General features: G+C 48.1%; 1 protein-coding gene across 8 annotated transcripts in view; it reads left to right on the forward strand.

Moving 5' to 3' along the window:
• Positions 1 to 16,824, forward strand: part of LOC119395653 (solute carrier family 41 member 3) — a 488,970-nt gene that overhangs the window by 367,001 nt on the left and 105,145 nt on the right. For 6 of the 8 annotated variants that reach the window (XM_037662644.2, XM_037662635.2, XM_037662640.2 and 3 more), the window contains exon 2: positions 9,521 to 9,778. The exons of 1 other annotated variant lie outside the window; for it this stretch is intronic. In XM_037662644.2, the coding sequence (XP_037518572.1) occupies positions 9,675 to 9,778 (104 nt within the window). In that variant the 5' untranslated portion in view covers positions 9,521 to 9,674. Of the gene's footprint in view, positions 1 to 176; positions 196 to 9,520; positions 9,779 to 16,824 lie in introns of those variants that run through there. One more of the 8 variants, XM_037662641.2, reaches the window with a different exon arrangement.

The raw sequence follows: 16,824 nt of genomic DNA on the forward strand, positions 1-16,824 counted from the left end.
AGTATAATAAGTCTTCGACGTCAACACTAACAGCCTGACATTTACCGGGGTTATTTTGCTGCAGGAGCTCTACGAGGGCAGAAGAATTGGGAACACGAAACGGATCATCTACATTTAAGGTAGCTAAATGCCGCTGCAAGTATCCCGACACAGCATGTTGCCAAGCACCCCTCTCTGTCACAATTGACCTAAACGGTATATCAGGTTTGTGCGTTTTCGCAGCAAAGAATACATGCAAGAAACTGTTTTTGGCCTTTTTGACTTCGTTGACAATTCTGTCTAGCTTCATGGCATTCAGCGGCTTCACGGCAGTTCGTTTAACTTTAGTCATCTTATCTGTCGCTTTTTCAAAGTTCTTTTCAATAGCCTCATTGGCCTTTTCTCGGTACATCGCTTCAGGAAGCACGACAAAAAAAAACCTTCTTTATCGGCAGCGAACGTGTTCACGAAGACGTTCGTCTTCGTGAACACGAACGATCATTGACAGAAACAAAGCCATTTTCTCTCGCCGCTCATTGCCACGAATGCGGCTGCGCACCCTTGTACAGCGACACAATGATTTTATCGCATCATAAAGAGCAGGTAGGAAGGGAAGGGATCGAGGCCTTCCACATCAGAAAAAAAGGAGATAAGTGCGTTAGCATGCCGTCGATTTCGCTGAGTGACGCAGAATTTTTGTACCTTTGCCGCACCTGCAGAGTATGATACCTGCTTTTTTTTTCTTTTACTTGCCTGAGACTTGTTAGGGTCTTTTTCGCTTTTGGTGTTTTTAGTTGTTGTTTTGTTGTTGCACATCACCTATATATATGCGTGTCTTTTCTAATATACTTTAGTTGCAGTCAGCGCCTGTCCTGTGCCTTTTTTTACTTCGTCGTCGTCTCGTGAGCGCTGTTTCAACAAAGATGAACGCATACCAACTCGCTCAAGCTTCCATTCTTAAGCAGAGAGAATTTTGAGCCATGCGACGCTCAAACAACTGGCAAGTTGACGTATGAAATAAGGAACGAGAACGGGAGAGATAGGAAAGGCAGGGATGTTAATTAGTTTAGCATAACCGGAATGCTGTACCCTGCACAGGAGAAAGGGATGGTGGCAGTTTGAGAGAAAGAGAGGGGGAGCACACACAAGACGTCACAGTCGCGCAGTCTCGCGAAGTTTACGGAATCATTATCAGTCTACAGCCGCTCGTGCAACTCTGTTGTCCTTAGAAATTTTAACAATGCATTCGTTGATTTAACTATTCATGACTTTTCGGAATGGCTTTCAAGGATAGTTGATATCGACATCGGTCTGTCGTCAAGGCGACTGAGAGCGATCGCGAGTGATCGTCTCTGCACAGCGTAGCGATGAGCGTCTCAGAAGACATGCTGCAAAGTCTCCTCCTTACCACAGGCGTCGTAAAGAGCGTTGTCGGCCAACCCTATATGAAACGAAAAGGAATTTGTGAAAGCCACTCTTAGCCATAACCGGCATAGCAGAGTGGCCTCTCTTCGGCGTAGTCAGTCGGTATTTGAAACCGTAGCCACGCCTTCAGGTGGTGTCGCCGATAGCTTTGGCTACTTGCTGTATTCAGTGTGGAGCGCGTAATGTCCTGTGCGGTCATTCGTAGCTTGGTAGCAGCATCAGAGCTTGAAAGGGGTATAGCCTCTTCCTTGTCGCCTTGCAAAGCTGATCGAGCATCATTATCGGCGTGTTCGTTGCATATCGCGCCGCAGTGACTTGGCAACCACTGAAATATCACGTGGTGTCCTTTCAAATGACGTATGAATGAGGTGTGTGATCTCGAATACCAGTTGTTCGTATGGTCCATGCCGCAGGGCTGATAACAGAGATTGTAGGGCTGCCTTGTAGTCGCTGAAAATCGACCATCGGCGTGGCTCTTCGCGATTGAAAACACAAAGCCGTATGAAACAAAAGGACAACTCAAAGGTCAAGGGGTGACATAGCTCGTACAATACCTATGAAGACGTCGTCGTAGTCCCGAGGTCATTTAACCCGCATTCCAAGAAATTCTGTGGTGAAATCGAAGGTCTATAATAAAGATAAATGTGCAATGGCAGCAAATGTGATGCAAGCAGTGAATGTTTCACTTTTATACAGGCCGTAAAGGCCATGTCGTTTTTAGGTATGAAAGTACCGCACTCTCAAAACTCCGCCTCACTTTCCCTGTCGCAAAGCATGGCACTATTTGCCCTCTGACAGCTGGAAGATAAGCCAGCCAACAACGAAATGATGTGGAATTCCTCGGGCAGCATAAACGCTGCCTTTTTCCCTCGAGCGTTTTCTTTCATTTTAAGATCTGTTCCGCCACCCGGTTATCTCTGGACTTGCACCCTTCCCATTCCAGCATTTCAGTTATAAGGTCTAATCTGTGGGGGAGCGATAGACACGTGTGTAAACACAGCTTATCTGGCGATGTCCAAAACACATTCTTTTGTTCTCGCCCCCTTTGCACGTGGCTGCTGATACGTGCAGGCCGTGGAAGGTCGGACTGCTCAGAGTCCAGCTCAGCTAAAACTGCTTAATGAAAACGCGTTGTCCGTGTCGTTGCAGTTGGCAACTGTGGAGAAACTGCCAACAACATAATTACGCAAGGCATGTGCGAATACGAGGGTAGCGCAGAGTTCAGAGAAGGGCCACAATCAGTTGGCCTGCCACCCGCATAGGTGGCGAAACGTCGGTGTAATTTTGTTAATACTGTTGTGGTATGTTAAGTCGGATTAAATTTTTTAGAATCGTGAACTGACCCTGCATTTGGAACATTTTTGCATAAATTTGCGCGCTCGTTAGTAACACCAGGCCCGTGCGGACCGCGCAGCACAGTCACTGCGAAAGCCGGAAGAGTGGCCTTTCTAGAGCACCTTGTGAACTATTAATTTGGCCAACTCAAACACTTGCAAAGTGCCCACTATGCCATAAATGATCAGAATTTTTGTGAAGCACCCACTATGCCATTATTCGTCATTCTGCGTTGAGGCGTGGTACCCGCTATACATATCATTATGTGGACTTCGTTGACGCTGTGGATGATGACGATGAAGAATTATAGCTGAACCCTTTGTAAGGGCAAACTATCCGGTTCTTGGCCAATCCCCCAGCGTGGGTGTGTGCCAAAATTATAGGAACTACACTACACTACACTATAACAGCACGAGGGACGGGACGAAAGACACAAAAACCACAAGACGAGTGCCGACTACCAAGTGAGATTTATTTGATGAAAGTGCCTTCTTTATAGTGTCACATGTAACCACCGACAACACGCCCATTCACGAAACCAGTAATACCACCAATCATGAACGCTATCTCATAACAAAACCTGAATCAACGCACACTTACCAACCGGAAGAGCACACACATATTATACAGACGCGCATGGCAATTGTCGAAACACGCTTAAAGACACATTATCACAGTTTAGCATGTAAGTGCACACATATCGTTAGAACACTGCATTGCGCATGCTCCTCCCAATCAGCACAGAAAGCAAGATGTTACAACGACTAAAAACGTGGCAGCTGGAAAAGACGATGAACACCAAACAACCGCAAAACCGAGAGTGCTCTGTCATAGAGAAGATGATCAACAGATGAAGCCCAGTCCTGTCTAAATAAAGCTTAAAAACTTGAAATTATAGCGCCTCAAAGTATATGTGTAACTAGCAACCTGCGTGCTGACTTGATAGCAATTATAAGCGTAGCTTCGTTTCTACTATCTCCATTCCGAAAATGTGCGGCATTAATCGAGTCGCATCTCTTTCATGCTGAAAAACATTTTCTGTCGAGGTGGACAAAACAACGGCATCCAAGACGACTTGTAGAAGCGACACGGTACAAATAAATTTTCCGTATTTTTATTCAAGGTACATCTGCGACAAAGGTATACGTGCATGAGTCTCTACGTGCAAAGAAATGATGCGGCGCTTAATCCACGACACTAAATTCACCATTGTTGTTAGGTGGCTACGCGGGAAACAAACGAGTAATGCTACAGAAATATTACCAGTGCACAGCGGCCTTCAGCGTTCGAATACCAAGCATGGCAACATTGATTTGTCAGAAAATGCATCGGGGGTTAAGGCTAAAGCCATGACTTCCTCATCAAACGCAAAAATCTGCCGTCGCCCCCCGTCGGCGGCGTCAACGCGAGTGATGTGAAAAAATCTACATTAAGCGTTGACGTCACCGTATGACACCATCATGACGTCACAGAGCTTCCTGTAACGTTACGTCATCGTGACGTAACATCACACGATGACGTCATTACGTGGCATCGTACCTTGGTCGGTCACGGAAGCAGTGCAAAACCAGGTGAGGTGCCTCCGATCCTGGAGGCAGTGGAAAACCAAGAGCTTTCGGAGGGTGGCGGGCCAAAATGAGAACGCATCGAGTGAGAAGAAAAAGGTGGCTTTCGCCATCCAGTCGTCTTAGGTGAGAGCATAAGGAACCCTGTGAGCTTTGCTTCATTTTTGTTTTTGTCTGAAACTAAGGCAAAGTGAAAAAATTCCAACGAAACAAAGGGGCAGTGTGATACGAAACCACAGTAGACAGCTTTTCATCGCAAGTACGCTTTCGCGATTTCGCCAATAGCGTGCCCTGCATTATGACTGACTGCAACTTTTTTCTGGCGAACATTTATAGCCAGAAAGCGTTTTTTCCTTCTTTTTGCTAGACAGTGTTGGGTAACAGGTGTCTCAGCTTGCGACTGCTTCTGCGCAGAGCTGATAGACGGAGCGATCAAGGCGACGGTGAGTTAAGGCAAATTTTTATACATATATATAGAGGCGTTACATACTCGGCGCTGGGGCCGACAGCTTATTGGGCTCGCACAGCGGTGCGACGACGACCCGGGATTTCTTCGTTCGCTGTCTCTCTCCGCGCAGCTTGGTTCTTTTATAGCCCTGGCCGACCCCTTGCATCAGCCAGTAGTGCGAAGCCTCCAATCAGGAACCGCCGTTGGTCGCTGGCTCGAACCGGATCCGCCGGGGGGAGGGCTTGCCGCACGTTGCGGGAGAGATTTCCGTCGGTTGCGTCAGACGCAGCGCCGGAGTTGCCGGGGTTTGCGTAAGACTCCCGCCTCGTTGCATCAGCTGGTGTTGACGCTGGTTGCGTCAGCCGCATCGCCGGAGTTGCCGGGGATTGCGTAAGACTCCCGCCTCGTTGCATCAGCGGGTGCTGACGTTGGTTGCGTCAGACGTTCTACCAGCTTGAATGCCTTGTTGAAGCAAGGAAGTTTGGGTTGGGAGCCCTGGCATAACAACAGAGACCACCACTTTTTCGTAGTTTGTTACTTTTCTCTAAAATGCTTCCTTCTACGAAATGGTTACGTGGTATCTGTGGAAAAGGAACGAATCGGAGTTTCGCGCTCAAACGGACAACTTTATCGGCGCGGCTTTCCTTTTAATGGCAAGAATATCAGCAGCCTAATTTCAAACTACAGTACTCGAAGAAAGATTTTAAAAAGTATTAAGTGACGCGCTATTCTAATAGCAGTTAGCGGAATCAGACCACGTTCGTCGAGACGGGTGCGCTCGAATTCTCGAAAAAAACAAAAAAAGGTTTTATTTTTAATTCACGCGTTTAAAGTGCATACGTTAAGTCTGTTTATTATTATTATTATTATTATTATTATTATTATTATTATTATTATTATTATTATTATTATTATTATTATTATTATTATTATTATTATTATTACCGGCTCTATGCGTGCTTCGCCCTTGCCTACGAAGATAGACTTGGAGAACCACAGCAGCGAGGTATCGATATCTTCAGAACGATCACTTTCTTCGTGCGGTGTGCTTCTCTATTGCGGCTACTGCTCTTCCCTTCCCCGAGCGCAGATGTAGCCAAGTGGGCGTGGTTAACCTCCCTGCCCTTTCCCTTCTTCTTTCTCTCTCTCCACGAAATGTGCAAAAAGGCGCCATCTCAACGTAGTGTGTTTTGGTTGCTGGATTGCCACGTGAAATAGTTCGGCATGCACCGACTCATAATCACGCGCGTCGAGTGCTGAAACAGTTGCGCCACAACGCGAGACCGCGTGTATTGCGTGTACAGCATAGCACACGCGTAATAGGTGCGCCGATTAAGTTGCCGGAGATTCCGTCAAAACAAAGCCAGCGGTGGTTATGCCGTCGCGCTCATGGCTAGAGGCCACGGGGGCACAGCGCGAGAAGATACATCGGCGTGAGATGAGGACCCGACGGGAAAAGCGCGAGGATTGCACTCGCAAACAAAAACGAGGATAATAAGAACATATCCGAGGGCCGATGAAAAATTCCCGAACACGGAGTCTCGCTGGAGTCGACATTTCTACAAGCCGCTTGTCGAAATTTCGGCTCCAGCGAGACTCCGCGTTCACGAATTTTTCACCTCTTCAAGCTACCATCCTCCCCCGAACTTCTGCCCCTTCTTTGTATTTCCAATGGCGGAGCCCATGATTCCAGTAAAAACAGTTAAGATGTAAAAGAAAACGCCATGCCTGACGCAGCGCAGTCACAGCATAAGCTGGCGCCTAGTGCAAGCGCAGTTGCGAAGTGCCCGCAACGCCTCTCTGAGGCAAGGCACGCACCTACGCAGCTGCACACATTCTTAATGTTGTGGCTGACGATGGGGTGATGAACTGTGGCTGAACTCTTTGCAATGAGTGAGTTACACGTCAAACGCGAAGAAGAATAAGCGGTTCATTTCGGACTACTTGCCGCGTATTCCTGACCATGTTCTGCTGCGACGCGCCTTTTTTTTTTTTTTTTTTCAAAGTTCGCCACGCGAACTTCCGGTCTGATGTAACACAGATGAGGGATTTCCTGCGCGCCCGGTGTGCTCAGTTTCAGTATCACCTCGATCAGTGCTTTGTATTTCGAAGATTATTATCTCAAACATAGGCCTGTCATAAGTTTTCACGTCCTACAACTCTTCATATAAACAATGGCCCTAAGTTTAATAATTAAAAGCATAATTAACGAACTTTCGTTAATTACTCATTTGAATATAACTTTAGGTGCGGCAAGGTTTTTTTCGCCACGGCATAGAGTTCGTTTGCTAAGATGGCAGGGCCCGCACTGTCATGTAGCATTTTTATAAAAAAATCTGTATTGGCTAAGAAAACTCCCTATATGCCACGGACATTCTCCAGAACTCTCGGTTACAGCAAGGACCCGAACTGCTCTGGAGAGAAAGGACTGTCAAGCTAAACGACAAGGCAAACGCGTTAATTGGCCTACTGGCGATATGTCCGCTGATCCGCTGGTACAATTTCCACATGAGTGTCTCGATACGTGGACGTACCCCAGAGAACTCTGTTCGAGACAAATCGTTGTGAAGGACGAAGTGCATTCCAATGAAGTGAAGCTAGCCCTTGATTCCTCTCGGTGCTAACTATTCATCGTCGGACAGCCTGGCCTTTCCAGTTGTCGCTCAGATAGCACGATGCTCGTGCACTGATATTCGGTACACTACGGCACACGTGCCAAAATATAGGTGCACGAGACTGGCAATGCGAATATTCGACGCAGTTGTGGACGCTCAAGAAATGGCGAAGAACGATATCCGCGTGACGACAAAAGTTCATATCGGTGATTCTCGAACATTTCGTGTCACCGCATCCGTCAGCAGTTTTCCCGGTGGGCTTTCCTTGCGCTGGTGTCGGCAGCTCGCGCTTGCGCATTTCTCACGCGAAGCTTGCACTGACCGACCTGCGAAGCTGGTGTTCCAAGAACCCTCCTCACCCACAGCTGGCACGCGCCAAAGAAATACAACTAACTAAATTTTCTTTCCGGGGCTGGAATTTTAGCCCGGATCCCACCGGTCTGAAACCGATAGCCTCGACCGCTAAGCCACGCGCCCATGTTTGCCCAATCTGAACTGAAGCATACGAATGCGTTCTACCAACGATGCAAAGAATGATTGGGAAGCAGTACACCTGCTATGGGCGCTTCATTGAAATATTTCGCGTTGGCGGGCTAAAAGCGATCTGCCGGACAACGCGTGAAGCGGATATCAGGAATTGCACATTTCAGGAAAATTCCGACTTGGAGAAAAACGAATTCCTAAGCCTCGTTTCCATGACAGCGTGACTGTCATTTCGTTGGGCCGTTTTGCACGCCGCCGAACGCTGGGAAGAACATGACGGACGCCGTGCCGATTCAGCCCGAGAACAGCGTTCCGGGGACGGTCGCTACCTATAATAGAATGAACGCTTACGTTAGAAAGAAAGAAAGAAAGAAAGAAAGAAAGAAAGAAAGAAAGAAGAAAGAAAGAAAGAAAGAAAGAAAGAAAGAAAGAAAGAAAGAAAGAAAGAAAGAAAGAAAGAAAGAAAGAAAGAAAGAAAGAAAGAAAGAAAGGGACAACATCGCGTAAAATTTTCGGCAGCGTGCAATGCAACCAGAGCGCGTTTTTTTTTTTTTTTTTTTTGACCGTTGACATATTCGATGTCTGAAGTCAAGGCCTCGACGGACGCCCGTCTGGTCGGGAAGAATCACTGAATAAAAAAGACGAAGACGCCGACCACCTGCGACGTTAAGGTTTACTTGAACCTGATGCGGCGTGTTTATTCTCTTGTGGTCGGCGTCTTCGTCTTTTTTATTCAATATTCGATGTCTGCATATTTATTTATTTATTTATTTATTTATTTATTTATTTATTTATTTATTTATCTAGACCACCTGAGAAAACACACGAGAGTCTGATTTTTCCTGTCTCGGTTCTAAAACTTGGTGCACGAGTGCATTTGCAAATGACCCTCATCGAAATTCAACCTTCGCGGCGGGGAATCGAGACCGCGACAGTGCAGCGGACCTGATTTGACACGCAAGAAAGCGCACGCACTCCACAGCGCTCAGTGCCTCGTCATTAACGCTTTCTAGTGCAGTGCAACAGCGAGAGAGCATCGATCCCGGTCCGATGCAACGTCGTGCGCGGCCGAGGTCACGAAAGCACGAGAGTCCAGCGAAAGCCGAATCTGGGTGAGCGGGCAAGGCGGGGGCCCCGGAAGAGACGGCAGCCCCGAGGACGAGGGAGAGTGCGGGCACAAAGGGCTGCATTACACGTCGTGTGTGGAAACCGTACACGGTTCGCTTCGCTGGACACAGGAGACCGAAAGCGCAATCGGTCGGCCTGAAAACGCAGCCATCGCGTTGAAGGAAAAAGACGAAGCGGCTCTACCCTCCCCTTCAGCCACGCCTGGACGCCCGCCGCAATACTCCGGGAAGGACGTCTTTGTTGGACGCGAAGGAAACGTCGTAACAGTCGCGACACGAATAGCGCGCACACCGTTCGGAGTACAAGGACGCGACACAACCGCCAGCTTCTGCGATCGAGCTCGTGGTCCGGGATGGCCGGAGAAAGGAGGAAGGCGTCCAGATGTTACAGACGGAACCAGCGTGTTGGTTCGGCAACTTGATGCGGCGTGTTTTACTTTGTGGGGGATTTGTGCGTAGCCGGCGTGGGCCATTTGTTTGACCGTCCATAAGTGTCGAGAAGTTTTGGGGCGCACAAATCTCAAGACTCGCATCTTCCAACAGTGAGCCCGGTGACACTGGCCTCCTGGGCAGCAATTGTTCCGGCCGGCCGACCGGGCGTCCGGTGCCAGCGGCTCGACTGGCGCTCTCCAGCTGAGCTGCGTGCAGCGAGGAAGACGAAGAGCACAGCCAGCGGAGCCCGCGCTGAACGGCGGCCATGCCGGCTGCCGACCGCGGCCGCCAGCGCGCCAGCATCACCGCCGCGCCACGCAAGAGCTTTTGGGCGAGGCCAGGAATCATCAAGGCTGACGAGATCACACGGTGAGCGCAGGCATGGCGCCGCTAAGCGCAGTGCGTGCATGTGTGTGTTTCTGTGACGTCCATATATATACAGCCAGCTTAGCCTCAAGTTCGTATGACCTCTTTGTGTTCGCTGTCTGTCCAGATTTGACAGGCGTCAGATACTTTCGGAGCGTTTTGCATCTGAACACGCTGCGTGCTTGTTTTGCTCATAGTCTCATATATACGCGAGTGAAATCCAAGCAGCTCCGTATTCGTAGTATTTATACCAACAATGAAAGGAAAGCCTCGAAAGCTCTGGCCTAAAAGTGGGTGGCAATAGCCTTTCCCGTATCACATCGCGCTACTTCGGATGAGAATGCGCGGTTGCGTAGAAAAATGGTTGTTGCGGAATTTTACTTCAGGATCGAGAATCGCATTTCCCTGGGCGCTGTCGTCTATATGTTCGTACGTTCATCAGAGAAAATGAAACATTGCGCAACACATCCTGCAGGGTATTAGAGCGGCACTCTGTGAACGCAAGAAGCTGCCGCGCAATGCGTCTTGGGCATGCATGGCCCAGGCCTTGGACACAACAGCGCTGCACCGTAGAAGTGGCCCCGATATTACGGGTTGTTTCATGGCATTTCTAGAGTTAGGTTGTTAATTTCCGTATCCAAAGCATAGCCTTGAGGATAGCGTTGCGGGTCAACCAGTCGGTGCTAACAATAACGAAATTCATTCAACATTAAAGAGTGGCAAACTCTACATTTACAAAACTGTCCTCAAAGCTAACTATAAAATTCGCTGTAATGCAAAAGAAAAAAAGTTTGCCACACTTCCACCCAATGTAAAACCTGCAAAAACAGCGGAGCTGCGTTTCTGCGACGTCTTGTGATGTCGAGTGGGTGCCTGTGATTGCGTTATTTGTAGAGTAGAGGTGCACGGGAAAGGACGTGTCGCAGCCCCTGCTACAGTGACCTTAGGCCCCATTCACGCTCGAGCCGCGATACCCCCCCCCCTTCTTTTTTTTTACTGTGCGGCTACCGCTTCGTCCGCGACCGAGGCAGTCACGCCATCTATGCGTGTATCTGGGAACGGAGCGCGACTACCTGTGACGCTCATCTGTCGCCTGGCCCAGCCTAGTCCTGACCACACGTATGCGTTGCAGCGTGTCAGCGCGGGACCTTCTGGCGCGGCGCCGCGGTCTCTCCCTATGGGGAGAGAGGGCGCGGCTGCGCGAAGCTGCGCGCCCTCCCTCTCCATAGGGAGAGGCCGCGGAGCGAAGGATAGTTTATCCACGTGACATCGGCCCTCCTAAAGTTCTCTATAGGGCGCCTACAGCAAGAACAGTTGCTAAATAACCACTATTCCATAATTCACCATCTTGCGAAGTAGCCAAGAACCTACAACGCATGAATACGCGCACCTAAGTAGACGCACACTTTGTTAATAACGTCGCTGATTACGACGATGATGATAAGTAATCACTACTGAGCCCTCGAAATAAGATAACTACCACGTAACGGACGCAACTCATACTTCGCCGAAAATACTTATGCATACCAAGCTATCGAGTGAAGGCCACATCTCGAAGTTGATATTTTATGTGCGAGTGCTCCTATAAACCACACACTCGTTGACGGCCGTGACACCAATGTGCCATTCTACGCTCCACCCACGCAATATTACATCCAATCACGCGACTCCAAGCCCAACATATGCAGGGTCCATTTCCGAAGAAGTTTCAAGTGCTGGCGTGGCTCTGTGGTGGAACGTTTACCTGGCGCGCAGAGTGCCAGAGCCGGGTGCAGGCTCGAGCCATGATTTTTATTCTTTACACCCATCGGGATTTCTCGCTCACGGACGACGATGCCGACACCTCATTTTCTGCGACACGGGCCCTTTGTTTCGTTTCAGGGCTTTCGCGTTAAAGCACTGCATCAACCAGAACCTCACTGAGAATTGGCAATTGTGCCGTGAGCAAGATCATTGTCCGGCGTTCTGACGTTTCGTAGGCGCGTTGTGGACCGTTGTTTGCGTATACGCATGACATTAGCTATGGTTATACGCAGTGACATCGTCTTATATTTCCCCTTGCACATTTCCCCAAAAGTCGTACATTTTTCTCTTCCCCAGTTAGGGGCATCTCATAATTCATATTTCATCTAGTGTTTGATCCCAGTTCACCGAATATGGGCGCCTATACGTACAGGTATACACACCTAATTGTGCGCCACTAACGCACCACAGCTGCCATCCCCTTCCGAGTGCTCACAAAACGTACTTAAACTGCGGGATCCAAACACCCCTGTGTTCGGTAAGAGGTCAGTGCGCGGCCGCCAGTGGGCCCCGTATTTCTTTTGGGGAAGCCTGTTTAACCATTACCGTGAGTAGACACCGCGTTGCACAATCTCCAGGTGTTGCCCAACATTTAAGCGTGACATGCTTTCAGCTCCCGCTCTCAGCAGCCTTGAAGTAACCCTGAGCCATAAGACAGCGCCGTTATCCGGGCATCGTTGCGACAACAAAACGAGAACATTCGGGCAACCAGCCCGAAGTTTTCAAGACTGCGGTCTCTGGTCGCTAACCCTCTGGACAGAACAGCGTTGCATGCGCTAGTTACGGCCCAAACAAATTACAAAAAAAAATGCTTCCGAGTTATTGGTGTCTGTTCACACTATCACTAAAGCTAAGAAGATGGGCTTTTAAGGGCTCGTTTTTCTTTGTTAGAAACAATATTAATGTGTTAGTTCTCATTACTATGTTAGTTAGTTCTCATAATATCACCGAAGCTGTATCTTCTCGTACGCTGAAATTTTATTTGTCGTTTACAATAGCAACGTTCTACAGGCAGATGCATGACACCATAATCTCGCGCTTTTAAACGTCAGTGCCAAGCTTGCGCTCTTTTAAATGACGCGCAGCCGGAGCTGATCGCGGAGGCAATGGTTTAGCGGTGCGGATTGCCGCCTCCTTCGCGTGATGGCACCACGTTTCGTGCGCCGCACCACCCAGCGTGGCGCCTAAGATTGTGGATAGTATAATCTCCAACCAAGCAGCTTTGCCGAACCAAGCAACTTTGGTGGCAGCCTACGCATGGTTACGTCTATGTAGTCTCGCTTACGGGAAAGCCAGCCATTTTAACTATTATTGTATTTGCCATGCAAGGACGGCATTTTAGCGCCGAATCGCAAAATAATGCTATTCACTATTATGCAATATTCGGGAACACTTTTGCGCATGTCTGTATGCAGGCGACGATACCGAGCAGTGGTTCTTTGTTGACGAGGGCCATCATAGAATCGCTGATGTGCGCGTGCGTGTGAGAGAAGCGTAAATTCCTAGACGCAAACTGCTTTCCTCGAGCGACTGAGCCTTAGCATCATACAGAGAATGCCAGCACAGCTATTTCGCGCATGTTGGCGGTCTACTTAGTCGTCACTACCTTTGTTTCTTACATTCGCAAACCTCTTTCCGGTAGGTTACAGTGTATCGCGCTGCTGAAGAAAACGTCAAGTGCGCCAATTGGCTGAATGTGCCACCTCGCGTCGCACTGCGCTGTTCCCACCACTTCGCTCAGTCTGTCCGTTTCAGGTACGCTTCTTTTCACAGTGACTGCCTCCAAACTAGTAATCGCGAGGATATAGCATAGTAAGGTATACAGTCGGATAAAACCGAATAAAACCTACAGAGCCGCGGTGCGCCTGCCCTTCGTACTAGCTGCTCGAACCGTGAGCACTTTTTTTTCCGCTAATGTCAATACTATACATATTAAGAGTTAAAAGTTCTTCGTTGTTAACTAAACGTCACGCTTGGCTGAGCAGCTTGTCGGAATCCCTGACAAAATATACGAGGACGCTCAAGTTTCCACCGTAAAACCTGCGACATAAACGCGTGTCCTTTTGGGAATGTCCACTACGTGAAACACTCTAGAAGTGCTTGACGTCACGAAAATGAGTGAGCGCTATTGGATGGAGCATTTATGCATGTTCCCTCTGAAGGAGGGACAGCGATGGCTGTGGGTGGAGCTGTTACTGGTTGTAACAGACTACAGTTGTTTACCAGTATAGTGCAGTAAGCGGCAGAGGACAGTATGCACTCGATGCTATACTTGACCATCGCACGCGAATGCTGTATTGTGGATGTCGACGTGTCTTCGTCGTCGTCATTGTCTGCTGCTTTATTAAAGCTGCGCCTCTTCTAATTACCTGGCCTGTAGCGCGACGGACGAAAAGTATCACTCTTCATGCAAAATTGCTATTCATAGCGTTACAAACAAAAACACCATAACGTCGTAAAATGGCACTGAGAGCACTGCACAGTGTAGAGTACATTACCCACAAAGCTATATCAAGTTTACTGAAATTTAACTCATATGCTTTATGTACTCTTTTTCTATTATCACTAAGAACCGAGTAGCAGTTACGTGAATCAATCTTGTGATATCCTTATTGCAATTTAGTATAATCTGTTAACTGATACTAGAAATTTATTCGTCTTGAATGTTCTTCTTGCTCTTTTTTCTTTCCTTTTTGGGCAATGTCAATGCCACATATTTTCTTCCTATCAACCAAGCGGTGGTGACGTGACCCGCATTTCTGCATTTCACTCCTGGGTATTCGAATAAGGAAATCGACGACGGCCCGAGTCTATAGCTTCGTCATAAGCCGAAGACGAGAAAGACGCGAGGCCAAGAACAGCTCCGATCACTCATCGGCTAGCGAAACAGTGTGTAGCGCGTGAGTACAACCGAAAGCCTTCATTTGCGGTCGTCTATTCAGTGTGCCGCCTGTTATGTATGGCTTCCATTGCACCCGCCACGTCGGTGCACCGAGGGAAGCAAGGTATTATGTCCACGTGATGCGTAATGATGTAAATTCACCCAGCTGCCGACACGGGTATATACGTACAGAGCGAAGAGGTAGCTGCATTCCTCGTGCTTCGCGCTCTTTCCTTCCGTGTTGCTTTCTTCCTGCAATACCAAGGCGCTTTTGACTATCCCCACTCGGTGTTCCTCAACAGAGTCAATTTGTTGTCACAGCTGCCGTATTCTTCGGGAAGGACATTGGAGCTAATCGCAGTAAGCAGTGTCGCCGATGCGGTACAAGCATGCCAGGAAGCGGCTGGCTTGCTCGTTTGCGCTTCAGAAGCAAAAAAAAAGACACATACAGGCATTCGAAGCTAGATTAGTTCTTGATGTAACCTTACACAGAATTGGGAACGTATAACCCAAGGAAAGTATAGTGCACGTGGACGGCTACGAAAAAAATGTGGCGAAATCAGTGAACAGCAGGCGACATAGAGTGCGTTGGAGTTAGCCTCGAAAAGATCATAGCAGCATATGTGCTGGCCATAACCTAAATGCAGCATATGGAGCAAATGATGTGCTTCGCTCCCGTTACTTCCTATGCACCAACCGCTATACTATGAATATTTAGGTATAACACAGAAGTCCAGCATGCCCCATATATATATATATATATATATATATATATATATATATATATATATATATATATATATATATATATATATATATATATATATATATATATATATATATCATTCTGTGCCTTTTGTTTTTTAACGTGTTACCATGCTTCCGGCACACTGACAGGCGCCGCCGCACGGAGTGGCGGCCGCAGTAACTATGCAACATCAGCAGCACCATTATCCCAAAATGTGGCGTCGGTAAACACTGTCGCAGTGTGTTCAGTAAGAGACAAGACTCACGCACGTGCGGTGTTGTAGACAGCGCGTGTATAGTTCGCCGCGTGCCGCTTCGGACGTGGGAGAAAACGAAACGATAAGCCGTTCATCGAGACCAGGCCGGAAGTGCTAAGTTACTCTTCCCGTGTTTCTGAAGAGGGAAGCATGTATATTTTCCCATTTATTGCACAGGAAACAAGCAATGTATACGCATGCCTTGATGTTTTCGCGATCACGAAAACAGCCAACGACCTCTCGGCCAATGGCCTTTCTTTTCGTAAACGTAATCGGTCTTTACAACAACTTAGTTTGATGATGAGATCGAGGCGACTGCTAGCTGCACGTGAAACAAAATCTCAACTTTCCTACAGCGTGCAGTGCGCTCGTGTGTTCACAGAAGCCTTGACGTCGCAGAAGCGTTGCAGGGCCCCTTCGAGGCTAGCGCCTAAATACAAGCGGGGGTGCCGCAGCCACAAGTTCCCTCCCTTCTCTGTATGCTCGTGCTGGTACGTAATCAGCACGTGCCAAATGTAAAACTGGACGGATTGGCTTCCTGCGAAGCAGTCGGCGTGTACCTGTCTATGCTGCATTTCTTGGCTTTGAGCCAAGCTCTGCAATGTGGATCGACGTCTTTGTAAATGGCGCAGTAGTTCTGTGCACATCGTGGCTACGATGCACATCGACTACATTGGCGCTGAAAGTGTAACTCATGGTCTGCCGTGAAGCCAGCGCTCACTTTAGAGCACGGACGTCAGTTTTATTGAAACGAAATGCATGCTACGGTGCGATGATGTGAATATCATACTTAGCATTCGTTAGCGTATTCCTCTGAGGTTGAGCAACGCTTCAATCTGGCTTGCTGAGTCACAGGAGTACATATGTAGTGTTTATTGCGCTGTTGTAAAAGCGGAGCCAACACTGGCACCACAATTGACGGTAAGCCGACATGACGCCTATACCATAGGAGTACGTATGTAACGTTAATTTCATTGTTATTAGATTACATAGTCAGCACTGTAATCACAATTTACGTTGCACCGACATGACACCTGCATAGCATTTTTTTCCAAAGCAATTTCAAGACCAGGCATGGTTCTGCGGTAAAATGCTTAAATGCCACGCAGAATGCCTGGATTCGATTCCTGCTGGGATCCTGATTTTTAGAGACGAGCTCTTTACTCTTTTCGTTGCGACGGGCAATGCAAAGTCACTGTCATTATCGTGAACCGGTGCGCGCTCATTTCGTCCTTTTGAACTTCTGCTTCGCTCCCAAAACACGTTCGCCGATTTCTCCGGCGTGGCCTGCAATAGCCCTGATGGGTGAGGGGAGGGAATGAGTGCAGAGAGAGAGAGAGAGAAAGGAATATATAAAAAAA

This window comes from Rhipicephalus sanguineus, chromosome 6 (assembly GCF_013339695.2).
Source record: "Rhipicephalus sanguineus isolate Rsan-2018 chromosome 6, BIME_Rsan_1.4, whole genome shotgun sequence".
NCBI lineage: Eukaryota > Metazoa > Arthropoda > Arachnida > Ixodida > Ixodidae > Rhipicephalus > Rhipicephalus sanguineus.